The sequence below is a fragment of the Chiloscyllium punctatum genome, chromosome 26 (genome assembly GCF_047496795.1).
Source record: "Chiloscyllium punctatum isolate Juve2018m chromosome 26, sChiPun1.3, whole genome shotgun sequence".
NCBI lineage: Eukaryota > Metazoa > Chordata > Chondrichthyes > Orectolobiformes > Hemiscylliidae > Chiloscyllium > Chiloscyllium punctatum.
This window is the reverse complement of record NC_092764.1, coordinates 68,854,959-68,874,189: the sequence shown is the minus strand read 5'-3', so window position 1 is coordinate 68,874,189 and position 19,231 is coordinate 68,854,959. Positions and strand designations below refer to the sequence as shown.

At 42.5% G+C, this 19,231-nt stretch overlaps 1 protein-coding gene across 1 annotated transcript in view; it reads left to right on the top strand.

Annotated features, from left to right (window-relative positions):
- The window catches only part of hydin (HYDIN axonemal central pair apparatus protein), an 869,275-nt gene that overhangs the window by 818,408 nt on the left and 31,636 nt on the right, over positions 1-19,231 (top strand). Inside the window, exon 80 of the mRNA XM_072547579.1 lies at positions 4,020-4,239. Coding sequence (XP_072403680.1) covers positions 4,020-4,239 — 220 coding nt within the window. The remainder of the gene's footprint in view (positions 1-4,019; positions 4,240-19,231) is intronic.

Genomic DNA, 19,231 nt, shown 5'->3' with positions numbered 1-19,231 from the left:
ATTAAACATGAGAGTAAGCTAGCCAGTAATATTAGGGAAGATTGCAAGAGTTTCTTTAGATGTATGAAGAGTAAAAGAGTGGCAAAAGTGGACATTGAGCTGCTGGGAAATGATGCTGGGGACCAAAGAAATCGCTGAGGAACTGAATGAGTACTTTGTATCAGTCTCCATGGTGGAAGACACAAGTAATATCCCAAAAATTCAAGAGAGATGGGGGTTGGCAAAAATGAGAATGGTGGCCATCATCAAGGAGAAGGTGCGAGGAGCATTAAAAGGTCTGAAAGTGGACAAATCACCTGGACCAGGTGGCTACCCCCTACAGTTCTGAACAAGATAGCTGATGAGATAGTGGAGCCTTTAGTAGTGATCCTTCTGCTTTCACTGAAGTCAGTAAAGGTCCCAGAGGACTGAAAAATTGCTCCTGTAACCCCCCTGTTTATGAAGCGAGTAAGGCAAAAGATGGGAAGTTATTGACCAATTAGCCTGACCTCAGTCGTTGGTAAGATTTTGGAGTCCATTGTGAAGGATGAGATTTCTAAATACTTGTAAGTGCATGGTGAAATAGGGCAAAGTCAGCATGGTTTCATGCAGGGGTTTCATGCCTGATAAATCTGTTGGAATTCTTTGAGGAGGTAATGAGCTGGTTAGACAGGAGAGCCAATAGGTATTATCTGTCTGGACTTCCAGAATGCCTTTGATGCTGCACAGAAGGCTGCTGAGTAAGATAAGGTCCCATTGAGTTAGAGGCAAGGTACTAACATGGATAGAAGATTGGCTGTCTGGCAGAAGACAGAGAGTGGGGATAATAGGATCCATCTCAGGATGGAAGCCAGTGACTAGTGGCGTTCCACAAGAGTCAGTGTTTGGACCACAACTTTTCACTTTATATCTGGATGAAGGAACTGAGGAAATTCTGACTGAGTTTGCAGATGAAACAAAGATGGATGGTGGGGCAGGTAGTATTGAGGAGGCAGAGAGGCTGCTGAAAATTTAAACAGTTTAGGAGAGTAGACTGAGAAGTGGCAGATGAAATACAGTGTGCAAGGTGTAAGGTAGGAAGAATAGAGGCACAGACTATTTTCAAAATGGGGAGAAAATTCAGAAATCTGGAATACAAAAGGACTTGACAATCTCTTCAGGTAAACTTGCAGATTGATTCGATAGGAAGGCAAATACAATGTTGTCATTCATCTTGAAAGGACTAGAATATAAAAGCAGGGACATACTTCTGAAGTTTTATAAGGCTCTGGTCAGACCAGATTTAAATTATTGTGAGGAATTTTGGGCCATACACCTCAGGAAGGATATACTGGCCCTGGAGCGTGTCCAGAAGAGGTTCATGAGAATGATCTCTGGAATGAAAGGCTTAACATATGAGGAATGTTTGAGGACTCTGGGACTCTATTTGATGGCGTTTAAAAGGATGAGGGGGGATCTGAAATTTACAGAATTCTGAATAGACAAAGTGGATGTTGGGAAGTTGTTTCCATTGGCAGAAGAGGACCCTAGAGCATAGCCTTAGAGTGAAAGGAAACTTCTTCAGCCAGACAGTGGTGAATCTGTGGAATTCACTGTGGAATTCACTGTGGAATCTGTGGAGGCCTGGTCATTGAGTATATTTAAGATGGAACTAGATAAGTTCTTGATTGCCAAGGGGATCAAAGATTACGGGGAGAAAGCAGGAAAATGGGATTTCAAAACCTATCAGGAGAAACTGAGGACTGCAGATGCTGGAGATCAGAGCCGAAAAGTGTGGTGCTGGAAAAGCACAGCAAGTCAGGCAACATCTGAGGAGCAGGAGAGTTGACATTTTGAGCATAAGTTCTCCATCAGAAAAAACCTATCAACTATGATTGAATGGTGGAGCAGACACGATGGGCCAAATGGCCTAAGTTCTCTGCTTATGGTGTTATGGAGTCTAGTGTCCCTTCAGAGCTCAGAGGTATTTATTATCTTTTTTACATTCTTTTATGGGATGGATATGTCACTGGCTAGACCAACATTTGTTCCCCATCCACATTAATGCTGGAGGAGGTGTGGTGAGTTGCCTTCTTGATCGGCTGCAGTCCCTGGAATGTAGGAATATCTGTAGAGGTGTTAGGAAGGAAGCTCCACAATTTTAACCCAGTGACACTGAATGAATAGTAATATAGTCCCAAGTGAGGATTTGGAAGAGAAGTTGCAGATGGTGGCGGTGGTTATATCCATGTGCTGGTCCTTCTGGATGGTAGAGTTTATGGGTTTGGAAAATGCTATTGAAAGACCCTTGCTGATTTGATACAGTACATCTTCTGGATGATATACACTGGTGCCATTGTACATCCTTTTGCAATGGAGAAGTGAATTTTTAAGTTGGTGAGGTGTGCCAGTAAAGTGTGCTGCTTTGAACTGAATGGTCTCAAGTTTCTTGAGTATTGTTGGAACTATTTTTATTCAGGCAAGCATGGAGTGTTCTATTACACCCCTGACTTATGGACAGGCTTTGAAAGTCACAAGGTGACTTACTAACTGCAGGATTCCTATCCCCTGACCTGCTGTTATTACCACAGTATTTATATCGCTAGTCCACTCTAGTTTTTGGTCAGTGTTAACCCCCATTGGTAGTGTGACAAATGCTGCTCCTTTAACAAGGTTAAGTTATCCTTGTTTTCTTTTCAGAGGGGTCATAAAGACAGGGGTTCCATTTTGTCTGCATTTATCTACTTAAAGACGCTTTTAAGTTTAAAACAAATTGTACAATAAAAGGGGAGTTCCCTTTTCTCTGATTTGGTTTGGTTTGGTTTGGTTTTAACAAGCAGTCAGTGTTTTGAGTCTGCTGGTCAAAGAAACAGTTCCAGGCTGATCCTCCCTTTTTCTCTCTCTCTCTCTCTCTTTCTCCCTCTCTCTCTCTGACATCTCTCCTGAGTCTGATTTTACCTTTTGGTCAAGGGGGTGTTTATGGGGATTGTTGTAGGCATTTGGAAGAGCATCATTAAGTTAGGATGCTCTGTTGGGTTTTTGGGTAGGTTAAGTTGTTCTGTAATCTGTTCTCTTTTGTTTGTTTCATTTGGTGCTCCGTAAATAAATTCAGTTTTGTTTAAGACCGAGGAGTTTGAACCAGCTGTGTTAGGCCTGGAATATCTACTCTACACCTGTTTAAAGCAATTAGAAAAGTTAGGGTGTGAGCTACTTTCTTGAAATGTTTTGAGGCGTTACAGCCTGCTCCATAACAATAGTAAGATACTCAGCAATGGTAAAATCATTGAATGTCAAGGACAGATGATTTGATTCTTTACAAAACAGTACAGCACAGGAATGGGCCCTTTGGCCCATCGTGATTATCACTGGAAATAATCATTACCTGGCCCTTGTGTGGCACTAATGTGACTTTCCAATCGTCAGCTCAAGCATGAGTTCTGTCTCGGCCTTGCTGAATGGGGGTACAGATCGCTTTTTCTGACCAGTTGTGAAATTGAACAGAGCACTGTTTAAACATGAGCAAATACTCCTATATTTGTGGTTCCAAAGGTAAGAAGGTTATTGATGAGACAGCTGAAGATGGTTAGGTCTCAGACACCACCCAGCCAGGCAAGTGGAGAGTATTCCATCATACTCCTGACTTGTGCCTTATAGATAGTTGTGAGGATTTGGGACCTGAGTTACTGACTGCAAGTTTCCTCGCCTCTGACCTGCTGTTGTAGCCATTACATTTTTCAAACCAAGCTGTAATTAGTTTGCGTTGTCCTGGTAAAACCCAAACTAAGCATAAGTGAACCGTTTGTTGCTGAGTTAAAGTCACTGTCAACAACACTTCCTGTTACTTTGTGATGGTTGAAAGTAGACTAATAGATTGGATTTGTTCTCTTTTTGTGGAAAGAAAGGTAATCTTCCACACATAAATGATTTTTTAAAAATCCAGTTTAGTGTCAAATTGTATGCCTCGGAATAGTTTATTATTTTAATGGTGCTATGTAAATTCAAGTTTCTGTTGTCATTGCATTGTGTTCTCAATGAGTTAAACCTTCTCCTTTACATTACAGCTTCAGATGGGACATTGAGAAGTTTAAGCCTCACTTTTCAATTTCTCCCGTGGAGGGCTATATCTCCGCAGGAATGCAAGTGTCCCTGGAAGTGATATTTCATCCTGCTAAAGTACATGCAGACATTCGTTTGGAAAACGTGCAATGCTTCATCGAAGGAGCCAAATCTCTCTATCTCTATCTGACTGGTTCATGTGTGGCACCAACAGCTATGAAAGAGGTACAACCACTTTGCACGTGCATATCAGCAGCTGTAGTTCCTGCTTTACAAGAATGACTACACTTCAGAAAGACTTCACTATTTGCAGATGGTCTTTGATGTTTTGATAGCACCAAAGGATCTGTAGAAATGCCAGGCCTTCCTTTCTTTTCTTTGTTCTTCCATTTTTTTTTCTTTCTTTCTGTCTTTTTTTAAACTTGTGTCATCTAGTCATCTAAATCAGGCATCTGGTATTGTGCTTGAAACCATCAATTTTCTTACTAGGTTAAAATCACCCTTTAAAATCTGGCTTACATTGATGATCATTCTGAAACTGCTCTGATAGTCGTTGATTGTAAGCAAAGAAAAGGGGGAGGCAATGGCATAGTGGTAATATCCCTGGACTGGTAATCCTGAACCCCAGGTTAATGTGCTGAGGACGTGGATTCAAATCCCACCATTGCTGATGTGGAAATTTAAATTCAGTTGAAAAATCTGGAATAAAGACCTAGTCTAATGGTGATGATATAACTACTGTTGATTACCATAAAAAGGGGAATAGTTTCCCACCAAAAAGAAGTGTGCTGCAGTTTCCAAGATATCTGTACGGTTGGGTGAGCCACACTAGATTGGAGTTGACGCTGGCTGTCAGGTATTATGGAGAATGGTTGTGGTGACTCCCATTCGAGTGAAGGCCTCCTGGGGCTCCACACTTGACATCTGCTGGCCTGAGTGAAAACAGCAAAACGTCCCTCTGGGGCAGGCAATACACAATGGGGTGAAGTGTTGATCACAAGCACTGTAACAGTAACATACCGGAAGGATTTAAGCTCCCACTTTATTTTGTGCATGTTTCTGACTGTAGCGAAGTTGTTTTGAATGCACTTCTGACTCATCATTTATGTGCATTGCAAACCCCATGTTTAACATTCGCAGAGATGTCTGTTGTTATACTCCCATTTGCAGATTCCAGAAGAACGACATGTGAAACATACTGAAAATAAAACATTTTGAAAATCACTGAGGGTCAGGCAGCATCCGTGGGGGGAGAACAAGCTAAGGCATAGCACAGTGGCTCAGTGATTAGCACTGCTGCCTCATAGCACCAGGAACCCGGGTTCAATTCCAGCCTCGGGTGACTGTCTGTGTAGTCATAGACTCGTGGTGTTTGTACATTCTCCTCCTGTCTGTGTGGGTTTCCTCCAGGTGCTCTGGTTTCATCCCATAGTCCAAAGATTGCAGGTTAGGCAAATTGGCCATGCTAAATTGCCCATAGCATCCAGGGATATGAAGGCTAGCCATGGGAAATGCAGGGTTACAGGAATATGGTTGAGGAAATGGGCCTGGGTAGGATGCTGTTTGAAGGGTTGGTGTTAATTCAGTGGGACAAGTGGCCTGATTCCATGCTGTAGGGATTCTATGATTCTAATGTTTTGAGTCTAGATAACTCTTCATGAAGAGTCCTCTGGACTCAAAACATTAGCTCACTGTCTCTCTGTGGATGCTGTATCTGACCCATTGTGATTTCCAGCGCTCTTTGTTTTCAGTACAGGTTCCAACATCTACAATAATTTGTTCCTTTGTGTGAAATGTGTAATTCTGGTAAGGTAGTTGCCATTACGTTTTAATTGTGTGTAATTCGGGTGGTCAGTAAACAGGGCCACAGCTGGTTAGAGTTCAGTGGAATCCCTCCCCCCACCTCATCCACAAGATCTTTATAATGTAGATTGACAGTCAGCCTGCTCTCAAATCTTTCCTCAATTTTGTGTGACCCTTTTTGAAGACCTCAGTGGGGAGTGGGGCATGTGGAAAAGAGACACACAGTGGCTCAGTGGTTAGCACTGCTGCCTCATAGCACCAGGGTCCCAAGTTCGATTCCAGCCTTAGGCGACTGTCTGTGTGGAGTTTGCACATTCTCCCATGTCTGCGTGCGTTTCCTCTGGGTGCTCCGGTTTCCTCCCATAATCCAAAGATGTGCAGATCAGGTGAATTGGCCATGCTAAATTGCCCATAGTGTTAGGTATGTTAGTCAGAGGGAATGCGTCTGGGTGGGTTACTCTTCGGAGGGTCGGTGTGGACTTGTTGGGCCGAAGGGCCTGTTTCCACACTGTCGAGAATCTAATCTTAACGTTTCCAGAATCTAATCTTAACAAATCTAATTGAGATTGAGGGAGAGGAGATTTGCAACCCGCAGTTTTCCATTCCAGTTGAGATTTTCCAGGAGCAAGGTAGTGTAAGGCTGCCTGGCCCTTCCCAGACTGCGAGAGTGAGGAGTGCTCCTCTCCCTCCCCAGTCCCAATTAGAAATCCTGCTAGTTCCACCCTTCCTACTATCAACTGAAACCATTCCAAGCAATGAGGCCTGATTGCTGTGAGGAGAGCAGTAGCTACAAAATGGCTTCCATACCTAGGACACACTGGCTGACACACTGCTGCAAGGTTCCTGGTCCCCACCATTGTCAATGTCAACGAGTGCCACACATGCCACAGGCATCCAGCAACTCACCAAAAATAACCCTGTGTGCTGGCGCTAAGATAAGATAAGACAGGAGAGAATGCTGGACATCCTGCAGCCCTATCGCCCACCTCCCCCACTACAAGTTCTGGGAGCAGGATGGCAGGACTGTCGACTCTTGCTGGGCCATGGATACCCAAATGTTAATCATCCACTGCCCGTGTGACCAGTCTTTACGTGGGAGACTAAGCTGTTTGTCCCTGATGAATGCCCATTACAATACTAAAGTATAGGTCAGCTGTTCTGAACTGAGGTCTGCCTAATACTCCGCTCACAGTGTTCATCAGGTCAACCTTGTAATGAGAAGGAAGCACAGTGCAGACACATGCAACACATGATGTCAGCCTCAAGACAACTCCTGCTTTTTACCAACATCATAAGGTGGAGAAAGAATTCAATTCTCATATACACACACACACACACACACACACACACACACACGTATTAACTGCTGTGAGGTACAATTTAATACAAGACAGTAGAATTCTTCAATTTTTGAAAATGTGTTGGCCATCCCTAATTGACTCAGAGGGTAGTTAGAAATCAACCACATTGCTGTGTGTCTGAAGTCACATGTAATCTAGGTAAGGATGGCAGATTTCTTTCCCTCAAGGGCATCAGTGAACCAGATAGTTTTATGACAATCAACAATCATTACTTTGTCACCTTTCGGTTAGCTTTTTATTTCAGATACTTTTAAAAACAATTTTCAATTTCAGTACCATCCTTGATGGGAATTTGAACCCAACTCCTCAGAACATTAGCTAGAGGTTTTGGATTACTAGTTCAATGACATTACAACTACATCGCCATGAATAGCAGGAAAACAGCACTCCTTTTGTTCTGTGAATGATGCATTGTTTACAACCTGATTCTTCTTCATAAGGATTTGAAAAATATTTGGCTCTGAACACATCCCCATGTTTGTTCCATCCACTGTTTGGGTTATAAATGGACTCTGACAGAGAATCTTATTCCATTATAACACATACGCAAAGACTATCATTATCTCCTTGAGCATATTAACTTTCCTTCCGTCCCATATCCAGGAGGATCTGATGGTGTTTCCAAAGAGTCAAACATACTTACAAATATATTTTGTTTCAGTAATTGCACATCATAGTACAATATATTTTTCACCCTGGAGACCAAGACTGTAACACCATCCTTGTTCACATGAAGATATCTCCACGGAGTAAAAGTGTTGACGATTTTTAGTCAATAAACACCATTCCGACATAGAATTATATTGGCTTTCTTTCACACTCACTGAGTCAAAAACCTGAAATTCCCCTCCTATCAGGCCTGTGGGTCTCCCTATACAGATGAATTGCAGCAGTTCAAGAAGGTGACTCATCATCACTTTCTTAAGGGTAGTTAAGGTTCAGCTGCAAGTTCTGGCCCAGCCAATTTTACTCACCATGAAAGAATATGTTTTTTAAAAAGTATACATGTAGTGCAGCTAACAACAAGGATTGTGTCAAGAAGGCATGTTTAGTAACAGAGAAAGAGTCACAACCTGCCCCTCTGTGTATAGTACTAGTCACTGCCCTTACAGAAGGATGTTAATACATTGGAAGCAGTTCAGACAAAGTTTACTAGATCAATGCCTGGAATAACCAGATTGTCTTATGAGCAATAGCTTGACAGGCCAAGCCTGTATCTTCTGGAATTTAGAAGAGTCAGAGGTGACCTAATTGAAAAGTATAAGATCCTGAGGGTACTTGACCAGGTGAGTGTTGAAAGGACATTCCCTCTTGTGAGAGAATCTAGAATTAGAGGACACAGTTTAAAATAAAGGGATACCCATTTAAAACAGAGATAAGAAAGTATTTTTTCTCTCAGAGGGTTGATACTCTTTGTAATTCCATCCCTCAAAAGGCAGTAAATGCGCAATCTAAATATTTTTAAAGCCGTGGTAGATAGATTCTTGGTGGTCAAGGTGGTGAACAATTATCAGGGATATGAAACAATCTAAAGTTAAGGTTAAAATCTGACCAGCCATGATCTTATTGAATGGTGGAGCAGGCTTGAACATCTGAGTGCCCTACTCTTGTTCCTTGTTTGTATCTGTCCATGTGATGACAGTTTTCCTCTGAGCTGACTCATGGTAGAAAATTCAACAGATTAGGTGGATCTTGTATCAACTTTCGAACATGAATCCTGACCAAAATCCTTTAAATCACCTCTTCCTCAGTGGTTAGCACTGTTGCCTCACAGCGCCAGGGACCCGGGTTCGATTCCAACCTTGGGCGACTGTCTGTGTGGGTTTGCACATTCTCCCTGTGTCTGCATGGGTTTGTTCTGGGTGCTCTGGTTTCCTCCCACAGTCCAAAGCTGTGCAGGTCAGGTGAATCAGTCGTGCTAAATTGCCCATAATGTTCAAGGATGTGTAGGTTAGGTGCATTAGTCAGGAGTAAATGTAGAATAATAGGGTAGGGGAATGGGTCTGGGTGGGATATTCTTTGGAGAGTCGGTGTGGACTTGTTGAGCCAAATGGCCTGTATCCACACTGTAGGGATTCTATGCTATGATAAACACTCTTATGGTATTATTCAAGTTCAGTAGTGCCTCAAATTTTAGTTAAAAGAAGCAGGCAATGAGAATAAATGTACTACTAATGTTTGTTACTGTTTCTTTTCCTGATTGACATTATAGATGGTAATCACCCAAGAGGTGATGGCTTTTTTCCACAGAATCATAGAATCCCTATAGTCTGGAAAGAGGCCATTTGGCCCAACAAGTCCACACCAACTCTCTGAAGAGCATCCCATCCAAACTCAACCCCCTTCCTTATCCCTGCAACCCGCATGGCTAATCTGCCTTAACCTATACATCTGTGGACACAATGGGAAATTTACCATGGCCAATCCATCTAATCTGCACATCTTTGGACTGTGGGAGGAAACCGGAGCACCTGGAGGACACCCACGCAGACACGGGGAAAATGTGCAAGCTCCACACAGATAGTCGCCCGAGGCTGGAATTGAACCCGAGACCCTGGTGCTGAGAGTCAGCAGGGTAACCACTGCAATCCTGTTTTTTTCAATTATTTATTTCATGTTCCAACCAGATGATCCAATCTCCTTAAAGTTTATACCTTTTCTGTTACTTTTACTTTCTTGGAATAACTGCAACAAAGAAGACAGCATGCTCCTCCCTCTTCACCATTGGAAACATAGAAAATAGGCCATTCAGCCTTCAGCCCTTCGATCCAATATGATCATGGCTGATCATGCAACTTCATTTTTCCCATTCCTGCTCTTTCTCCATACCCCATGATCACTTTAGCCACTAGGGCCATTCCAGCTCCCTCTTGAATATATCTAACAAACAGTCCCCACAGCTTTCTGTGGTAGAGAATTCCACAGGTTCACAATGCTTTGAATGAAAAAAGTCTTCCTCATCTCGGTCCTGAATCGCCTGCCCCTTATTGCGTTAGTGTGCTTGAACAAACCTGACCATTTTTCTCTCCGTTCTCAATGGCAAGTGTCATTTCCCCGCTTGTTTAACCTTTATCTTTTTTGTCACAAGACAGTCAAAACCAGAACGTCAATAAATTCTTCCAGGCTGGAAGTTTTAGATTAGAACCGGATAAACATGTTGAGCCTCCCAGCATGTTTTCACTTACAGTAAAAAAACACTGGAGAACTTGTTATGTTCTTTCTATATTTTGGATAGAAAAAGATGTCTCCAATGAGCTCAGATCATTTCCAGGCAGATGTGTACTCCTGCAAAACAGACATCAGACACTAATTGTGACCACCAGGCCATTTTAAGCTACACAAACATATTTACCCTCCAGAGCTTGTTTGCTGTGCTGATTGTGCTAAACACTGTCTGCAATGCTGTGATTGAGATGGGGAACTATTTTGACAACACGCTAGGTTAAAGACTGAGAATTATAATAAGGAAATAACTGAATAGTGAAGCTGAAACATAGAAATTTGGTCTGTATTACCATAACAATATTTATCAGTCAGCCAATGCTCGTCAGATGATCAGGTCACTAGCATGTTACTACTTCTAGAAGCTTGCTACTTCCAACCGGCTGCTGTGTTTTCTACTTTACAATGTCAAACCACTTTAAAAATATGGAGTTTATTCAAGGAAAAGCTCATGTGTGTCCTAGGTAAGTGTGTCCCTGTCAGGCAGTGAGGAAGATATAGAACGCGTGAGCCGTGGTTTACTAAGGAAGTGGAATCCCTGGTCAAGAAGAAGAAGAAGGCTTATGTTAGGACAAAATGTGAAAACTCAGGGTGCTTGAGTGTTACAAGGAAGTCAGGAAAGACCTAAAAAGAGAGCTCAGAAGAGCCAGGAGGGGACATGAGAATTTGTTGGCGAATAGGATCAGGGTTAACCCTAAGGCTTTCCATAGATATGTCAGGAATAAAAGAATGATGAGAGTTAAATTTGGGCCAATCAAGGATAATAGTGGGAAGTTGTGTGTGGAGTCAGAGGAGATAAGGGAAGCACTAAATAAATATTTTTCGACAGTGTTCACTATAGAAAATGAAAATGTTGGCGAGGAAGATACAGAGATACTTGCATCTAGACGAGATGAGATTGAGGTTCACAAGGAAGAGGTATTAGAAATACTGCAGAGTGTGAAAATAGACAAGTCCCCTGGGCCGGATGGGATCTATCCTAGGATCCTCTGGGAAGCAAGGGAAGAGATTGCCGAGCCTTTGGCATTGATCTTCAAATCATCATTGTCTACAGGAATAGTCCTGAGGACTGGAGGATAGCAAATGTGGTTCACTTGTTCAAAAACGGTAGTAGAGACAACCCTGTAATTACAGACCAGTGAGACTCACTTCAGTTGTTGGTAAAGTGTTGGAAAAGGTTATAAGAGATAGGATTTATAACCATCTAGAAAAGAATAATCTGACAGTCAGCACGGTTTTGTGAAGGGTAGATCATGCCTAACGAATCTTATTGACTTTTTTGACAAAGTTACCAAACAGGTAGATGAGAGTAAACCGGTTGATGTGGTGTATATGGATTTCAGCAAGACGTTCAATAAGGTTCCCCACAGTAGGCTGTTATACAAAATGCGGAGGAATGGGATTGTGGGAGATATAGCAGTTTGGATCAGTAATTGGCTTGCTGAAAGAAAACAGAGGGTTGTAGTTGTTGGAACATGGTCATCTTGGTGTCCAGTTACTAGCGGCGTACCGCAAGGGTCGGTATTGGGTCCATTGTTGTGCGTCATTTTTATAAATGACCTGGATGAGGGCTTAGAAGGGTGGGTTAGTAAATTTGCGGACGACACTAAGGTTGGTGGAGTTGTGGATAGTGACGAGGGATGTAGTAGGTTGCAGAGAGACATAGATAGGATGCAGAGCTGGGCTGAGAGGTGGCAAATGGAGTTTAATGTGGACAAGTGTGAGGTGATACACTTTGGTCGGAGTAATCGGAATGCAAAGTACTGGGCTAATGGTAGGATTCTTGGGAGTGCAGATGAGCAGAGAGATCTCGGTGTCCATGTACACAGATCCCTGAAAGTTGCCACCCAGATTGACAGGGTTGTTAAGAAGGCATATAGTGTTTTGGCCTTTATTAACAGAGGGATTGAGTTCCGGAACCAGGAGGTTATGCTGCAGCTGTACAAAGCTCTGATACGGCCAAACTTGAAGTATTGTGTACAGTTCTGGTCACTGCATTATAAGAAGGATATGGAAGCTTTGGAAAGGGTGCAGAGGAGGTTTACTAGGATGTTGCCTGGTATGGAAGGAATGTCTTATGCGGAAAGGCTGAAGGACTTGAGGCTGTTCTTGTTAGAGAGAAGAAGATTGAGAGGTGACTAAATAGAGACATACAAGATAATCAGAGGGTTACATAGGGTAGACAGGGAGAACCTTTTTGGGGATGGCAAACACGAGAGGACACAACTTTAAAGTGAGGGGAGATAGGTATAAGACAGATGTCAGAGGTAGTTTCTTTACTTAGAGAGTAGTAAGGGTATGGAATGCTTTGCCTGCATCGGTAGTAGACTCACCAAGTTTAAGTGCATTTAAGTCATCATTGGGCGTCATGGACGTACATGGAATAGTGTAGGTGGGATGGGCTTCCGATTAATATGACAAGGCGATACAACATCGAGGGCTGAAGGGCCTGTACTGTGCTGTTATGTTCTATGTACTTTACTAAAGTATTTAATTGGCTGAATATCAACTTTCTTAGGCTGTGAAAGATGTTATGTTACATGGAATTGCTGATGATGTACAGCATAGAAACTGACCATTCGACCTAAGTAGTCCATTTTAGAAATAAAACAAAGAACTGCAAATGCTGGCAATCTGAAACAAAAGCAGAAATTGCTGGACGAACTCAACAGGTCTGGCAGCATCTGTGGAGAGAAAGCAGAGTTAACAGAGTGAACCTTATTCAGTCAATCACAGAGTTCATGATCAACATGTTCCTCTTCCTGCATTTGACATCTATCGCCATCAATATAACTTCTTCCTCAATTGCTGGCCAAGCCTCTCTCAAATTGCATCTACACTATTCACCTCATTCACCCAGTCTGGTAGTGAGTGCTACAATCTCATCATTCTTTGGCTAAAGAAATATTTTCTTAATTTCCTATTTGATTTCTTGGGTTCTATCTGGTTCTGATATCCCCAGCTTTCATTCTTCCATCTTCTCCGTTGCATACGCTGTAAAACTTTGAAGACCTTTATCAGATCTCTTCACAGTCTTTCCAGGACAAATTGCCCAGTTCATCCTGTCCTAAGTTTGTAGTTCTGATATAATTTTTGCTGTCTCAATACCCTTTATAGATATTTAATCAACTGTTCAGAGATATTATAACACACCTGTGGAGCAGATTGGAATTGAACTCAAAGCCTCCTAGCTCGACGATAGGGACACTGCAACTGCACCCCAAAAATCCTCTCACAGTGTCTTTCTAACCTTGATATAATACGGCGATGAAACTGCACTCAGAAATCCAAATGTGATCTCACCTGAATTCAGTAAAAGTTTATCAGCGTCTCTCTACTTTTTGTTCACATTCCTTCAGAAAGAAACACTAGTTTGCTTCTGTTGTAACTCCATTTGTCTGCCTTTTTATTTCCAATGAATTTTTTTTTAGATTAGATTACTTACAGTGTGGAAACAGGCCCTTCGGCCCAACAAGTCCACACCGGCCTGCCGAAGCGCAACCCACCCATACCCCTACATTTACCCCTTACCTAACACTACGGGCAATTTAGCATGGCCAATTCACCTGACCTGCACATCTTTGGACTGTGGGAGGAAACCGGAGCACCCGGAGGAAACCCACGCAGACACGGGGAGGACGTGCAAACTCCACACAGTTAGTCGCCTGAGGCGGGAATTGAACCCGGGTCTCTGGCGCTGTGAGGCAGCAGTGCTAACCACTCTGCCACTGTACCGCCCACCGTGTGCCTCTATCATACAGTGAATTTAAATGCCAGTCTTTCCTGTTTTTCTTTTGTTACACTCTTTCTCGGTTTGTATTGAATAACTTTGTAAACCAAACTAGTGGGAACAGTAGCCTGATAACCGACTGGGTTAATGTCTCAATAAAATCATTGCAGATACATAGCATTAAGTATGATGACAAGAATAACTTCATTTCAGGCTGTAGAGTATTAATTCGGTCAGTGTTGTATCTAAAAGATATACTGTGTTCGACAATTTTATTGATTTTTGCCAGACTTCATCTGAAAAAAAAAACTAACATAGAAATAATTTGCATTTGTATTGTGTTTTTCCTCTGCTTCAGAACCAATTAAGTAGAAAAAATGGGTAATCAGTGTTGTAACTCACACTATACTGATAGAAATGGATTCCATTCAACTTTGGTATCACACAGCCTTCAGGAAGAAGTTGTTTCCTTTGATGGTGAGCCTGGAGATGGAAAGCTGAGAATGTCCATGGATGAAGAGAGAAATTCTGTCCCTTCAGCATCTGAAGGAACAGAAGTTTTCCTGATACTTTTTAAGTGCTTTTATCTTTATGTCATTGAGTTTTAATCTCTACAAGCAAACTATCAGAACTGAGAGGTTATACTTATCAGGGGAAACTGAACAAATTAGGACTGTTTTCTTTTGAGAAGACCAAATAGCGATCGGTTAGAAGTTTTGAAATTTAAGTCAGTGTTTTTCTGGGTCCCCACCCAGGTGAGTTTGGGATTGTGGGAATCTGTTTAATCGGACAGGAAGGTGGTGGGTGGAAACTCTCCACCTCTGCCCCATTTAAGCACAGATTGGGAAGTCTTGCGGGCAACCTGCTATTTCGCTAGCCAGGGAGCTCTCCATGCTGAAAGCAAAATAGGTTTCTGGTGGGGAGGAAAGGTGCTACCTCATAGTCAAGCTCTCATTGCCTGGTCAAGGGACCAAGCTTTAGGAAAACTGCTGTTGCTTTAAGAGTTGCCCCAGGCCAGGCATTACATTCTGGTTTCCCATTCTGCACTTTGCAAACCCTGCCCGATAACTTCCAATCTCCACATTCACCTTCAGCCTGTGTTCTTTAGTAATCCTAGGCCTCTCTGTGGACACATTTTTAACACCATCCTCTAATTGTCCTGGCCTCTAATTGTCCGTTAGGTCCCAGAGAGGGGTCAGAGCAGGATTCCTACCCCTAGAATTTTAATTACACAGAAGGACCACCACTGTCCATTTATGTCTCTGACTGAACCTTAACGTGGCAGATCTTCCCTAAAGAGAACCTCCCACAGACCAGAGTGAGACACAACACATCTCAAATGTGCTGTGTAGTCAATTTCAGCATTTTCACTCACTAAGGAAATCACAGTTTGGGCTAATGTCTAATATGGTCACCCTTCACTCTGTATTTCCAGCTCTTATGGGCTACATAAAATTCCCCTTTCCCTCCTTGCTTTCCTAACTATCTTTGTATGATCAGCAAATTTATCTAAAATACAATCTGTTCCAACATTCAAGTCATTTAGACCGTGAATAATTGAAGTCTCAGCACTAATCTCTGTGGCATCTCATATAGTCATAGAGATATACAACATGGAAATAGACCCTTCAGTTCAACTCATCCATGCAGGCCAAATATCATATATAATCCTAGTTCCATTTGCCAGAATTTGGCCCATATCTCTCTAAACCTTTCCTATTCATATACTCCTCCAGATGCTTTTTAAATTGGTTCGGCCATTTTTTGCAGAATTGCATGGAATTCTGCTCTCCCTCCTTTAGGAAGAATGTTGTGAAACTTGAAAGGGTTCAGAAAAGATTTACAAAGAATTTGCCAGGATTAGAGGGTTTGAGCTGTGGGGAGTGGCTGAATAGGCTGGGACTATTTTCCTGGAGCATTGGAGACGGAGGGGCGATCTAGTAGAGGTTTATAAAATCATGACGGACACAGATAGGGTAAATAGACAAGGTCTTTTCTATGGGCTGGAGGAGTCCAAAACTAGAGAGCATAGGTTTAAGGTGAGGGGAAGGGTGGGGGTGGGGGTGGCATGGTGGCTTGGTGGTTAGCCCTACTGCCTCACAGTGCCAGGGACCTGGGTTCAATTCCAGCCTCAGGTGACTGTCTGTGTGGAGTTTGCACATTCTCCACATGTCTGCGTGGATTTCCTCTGGGTGCTCCATTTCTTCCCACCGTCCAGAGGTGTGCAGGTCAGGTGAATTGGTTAAGCAAGTTTGCCCATAGTGTTCAGGAATGTGTAGGTTAGGTGCATTAGTCAGGGGAAATGTGGAGTAATAGGGTAGGGGAATAAGTCTGACTAAGTTACTGTTTGGAGGATTGGTATGGATTTAATGGGCCAAATGGCCTGTTTCCACGCTGTAGGGATTCTATGATTCTATGAAATTTTGTGATCGTACCAGCCTCCACCACTTCCTTAACTCACCTTAAACATATGCCCAAGAGTTTGGACTCCCCCTCTCCATAGAAGACCATGTCTATTTACCCTATCCATGTCCCTCATGATTTTATACACCTCTAAGACCACCTCTCAGCCCCCAATGCTCCAGGAAAAATAGCCTCAACCTATTCAGCCACTGTCTGTAGCTCAAACCCTCCAACCCTGGCAACATCTTCGTAAATCTTTTGTGAACCCTTTCAAGTTTCACACCATATTTCCTATAAGAAGGAGTCCAGAATTGCACGCAATTGGCCTAACCAATGTCCTGTACAGCCACAACATGACCTCCCAACTCCTGTATTCAATGCACTGACCAATAAAGGAAAGCATAAAAAACGCCTTCTTCACTATCCTATCTACGTGTGACTTCACTTTCAAGGAGTTATGATTCTGCACTCCAAGGTCTCTTTGTTCACCAACACCCCCAGGACCTTAGCATTAAGTGTATAATGTCTGCCCTGATTTGCCTTTACAAAATGCAGCACCTCACATTTATCTAAATTAAACTCCATCTGCTACTCAGCCCATTGGCCCATCTGATTAAGATACTGTTGTACTCTGAGGTAATCTTTTTCCCTGTCCACCACATCTTCAATATATAAATGACAAAAGCAGTAGACCCAGCACCAATCCTTGTGGCTCACCACTGATCACAGGCCTCAACTCTGCAAAGGAACCCTCCACCACCATCTTCTGTCTTCTACCTTCGAGCCAGTTCTGTATCCAAATACTCAGTTCTCCCTATATCCCATGTGATCCCTTGCTAATCAGTCTACCATGAGGAACCTTGCTGAATCCCTTACAGATGTCCATATAGGTTACATCCAATGCTCTACCCTCATCAATCCTCTTCATTACTTCTTAAAAAAACTCAGTCAAGTTAGTGAGACATGATTTCTCATGCACAAAGCCAAACTGACTATCCCTAATCAGTCCTTGCCTTTCCAAATACATGTAAATCCTGTCCCTCAGGATTCCCTCCAACAACTTGCCCATTACTGGTTCCCCTTTATCCACCTCGCATCTCAAAAAGCTCTCATACAATTTGTCTTTCACTAAACCATGTTGATGATGCCTGAATGAATTTTAATGTCAGTTTCGCATACGCAGCATTTTCCAGACACTTCCTCCTCAGTGGTCTCTCTGCTAACATGACCTTTCCTGCATTGCTTTTGGTCTCATCTTCAGATCCTCTTGCTGCTGCTGCTCTTGCCTTCCTGACAATTTACCAGCTCCTACCTTTCCTCTCCACTTTGCAAACTCCAACTCCTGCCCAACTGGCACTGCTGACACCCATCTTTGCCCCCCTGGTGTAGCCGGCCTTGCCTTTGTCAGGGACTTTTCTTGCCTTAGTCAAAAAACAAAGGAAGAACACTACAGCACAGGAATAGGCCTTTCGGTACACTAAGCTTGTACAGACAGACGATGCATTTATAACTTAAGAAAACTTTTGCCTCTATGTGGTTTGTATCTCTCTATTTCCTGCCTGTTCATATATCTGTCAAAATGGATGTACGTTTGCTCACTGAGCTGGAAGGTTCATTTTCAGATGTTTTGTCACCATACTAGATAACATCATCACTGATAAAAGTGTGCAGATTAGTTGAATTGGTCATGTTAAATTGCCCATAGTGTTCAGGGATGTGTAGGTTAGGTTTATTAGTCATGGACAGCGAGCAAACTTATATCCAGAACCTCAACCTGAGCTACAAATCTTCTCAAAACTCATCTGTCAAAATGCCTCTTAAACATCGCTATTGTATCTATCTCTCCCATCTCCTCTTGCAGCGCGTTCCAGACACTTATCCTCCTCTGTGTAACACAACTTGCCTCTTACATCTCCCTTAAACTTACCCCCTTTTACCTAAAACCTACATTCCCTAATTATTGACATTTCTACGCTGGGAAAAAGACTCTTGACTATTAGCTTAGTCCCTGAGGATTCTGCCCTCTGGTTTCTATTCTAGTTTGTGCTGAAGTCCTCAACTCTACCAATTGGCAAAGGTTAGTCAGTTCAGCTAATCCTGGGACTTTAGCTGCTACCTACTTTGATCAACTTCTGTCTTTTTCTCTTATGATCTACCATAGATTCAATTGCTTACAGTTTCTGCTATTGATTTTTTAAAAAGTCTAGTTGATTCATACATTTTTTGTCCTGTCGTAAAATTAACTTTTTAAAAACATTGTGCAAAGTAATAAATAAATAACTTTTCATTAAAGCCTTTTTATGCACATCCTATTGTCACCATAAGATTAATTGGTCTCATACAGTGGGTCAGTGGAATGGAAGTGCTTTAGCCTATATAAGGGAGCATATGGAGCCTTTGTGGAGGTGGGTGGCTATGGCCAGGCAATGAAGATCCTGTCTTTGTGGAAAAAAGTACTGGCCGAGATTTCAGGTCACAATGACCTTTCATCAGAGAGTCATAGAGTCACAGAGTCACAGAGATGTACAGCAAGGAAACAGACCCTTCAGTCCAACTCGTCCATGCCGACCAGATATCCCAACCCAATCTAGTCCCACCTGCCAGCACCTGAACCATATTCCTCCAAACCCTTCCTTTCCATATACCCATCCAAATGCCTTTTAAATGTTGCAATTGCACTAGCTTCCACCACTTCCTC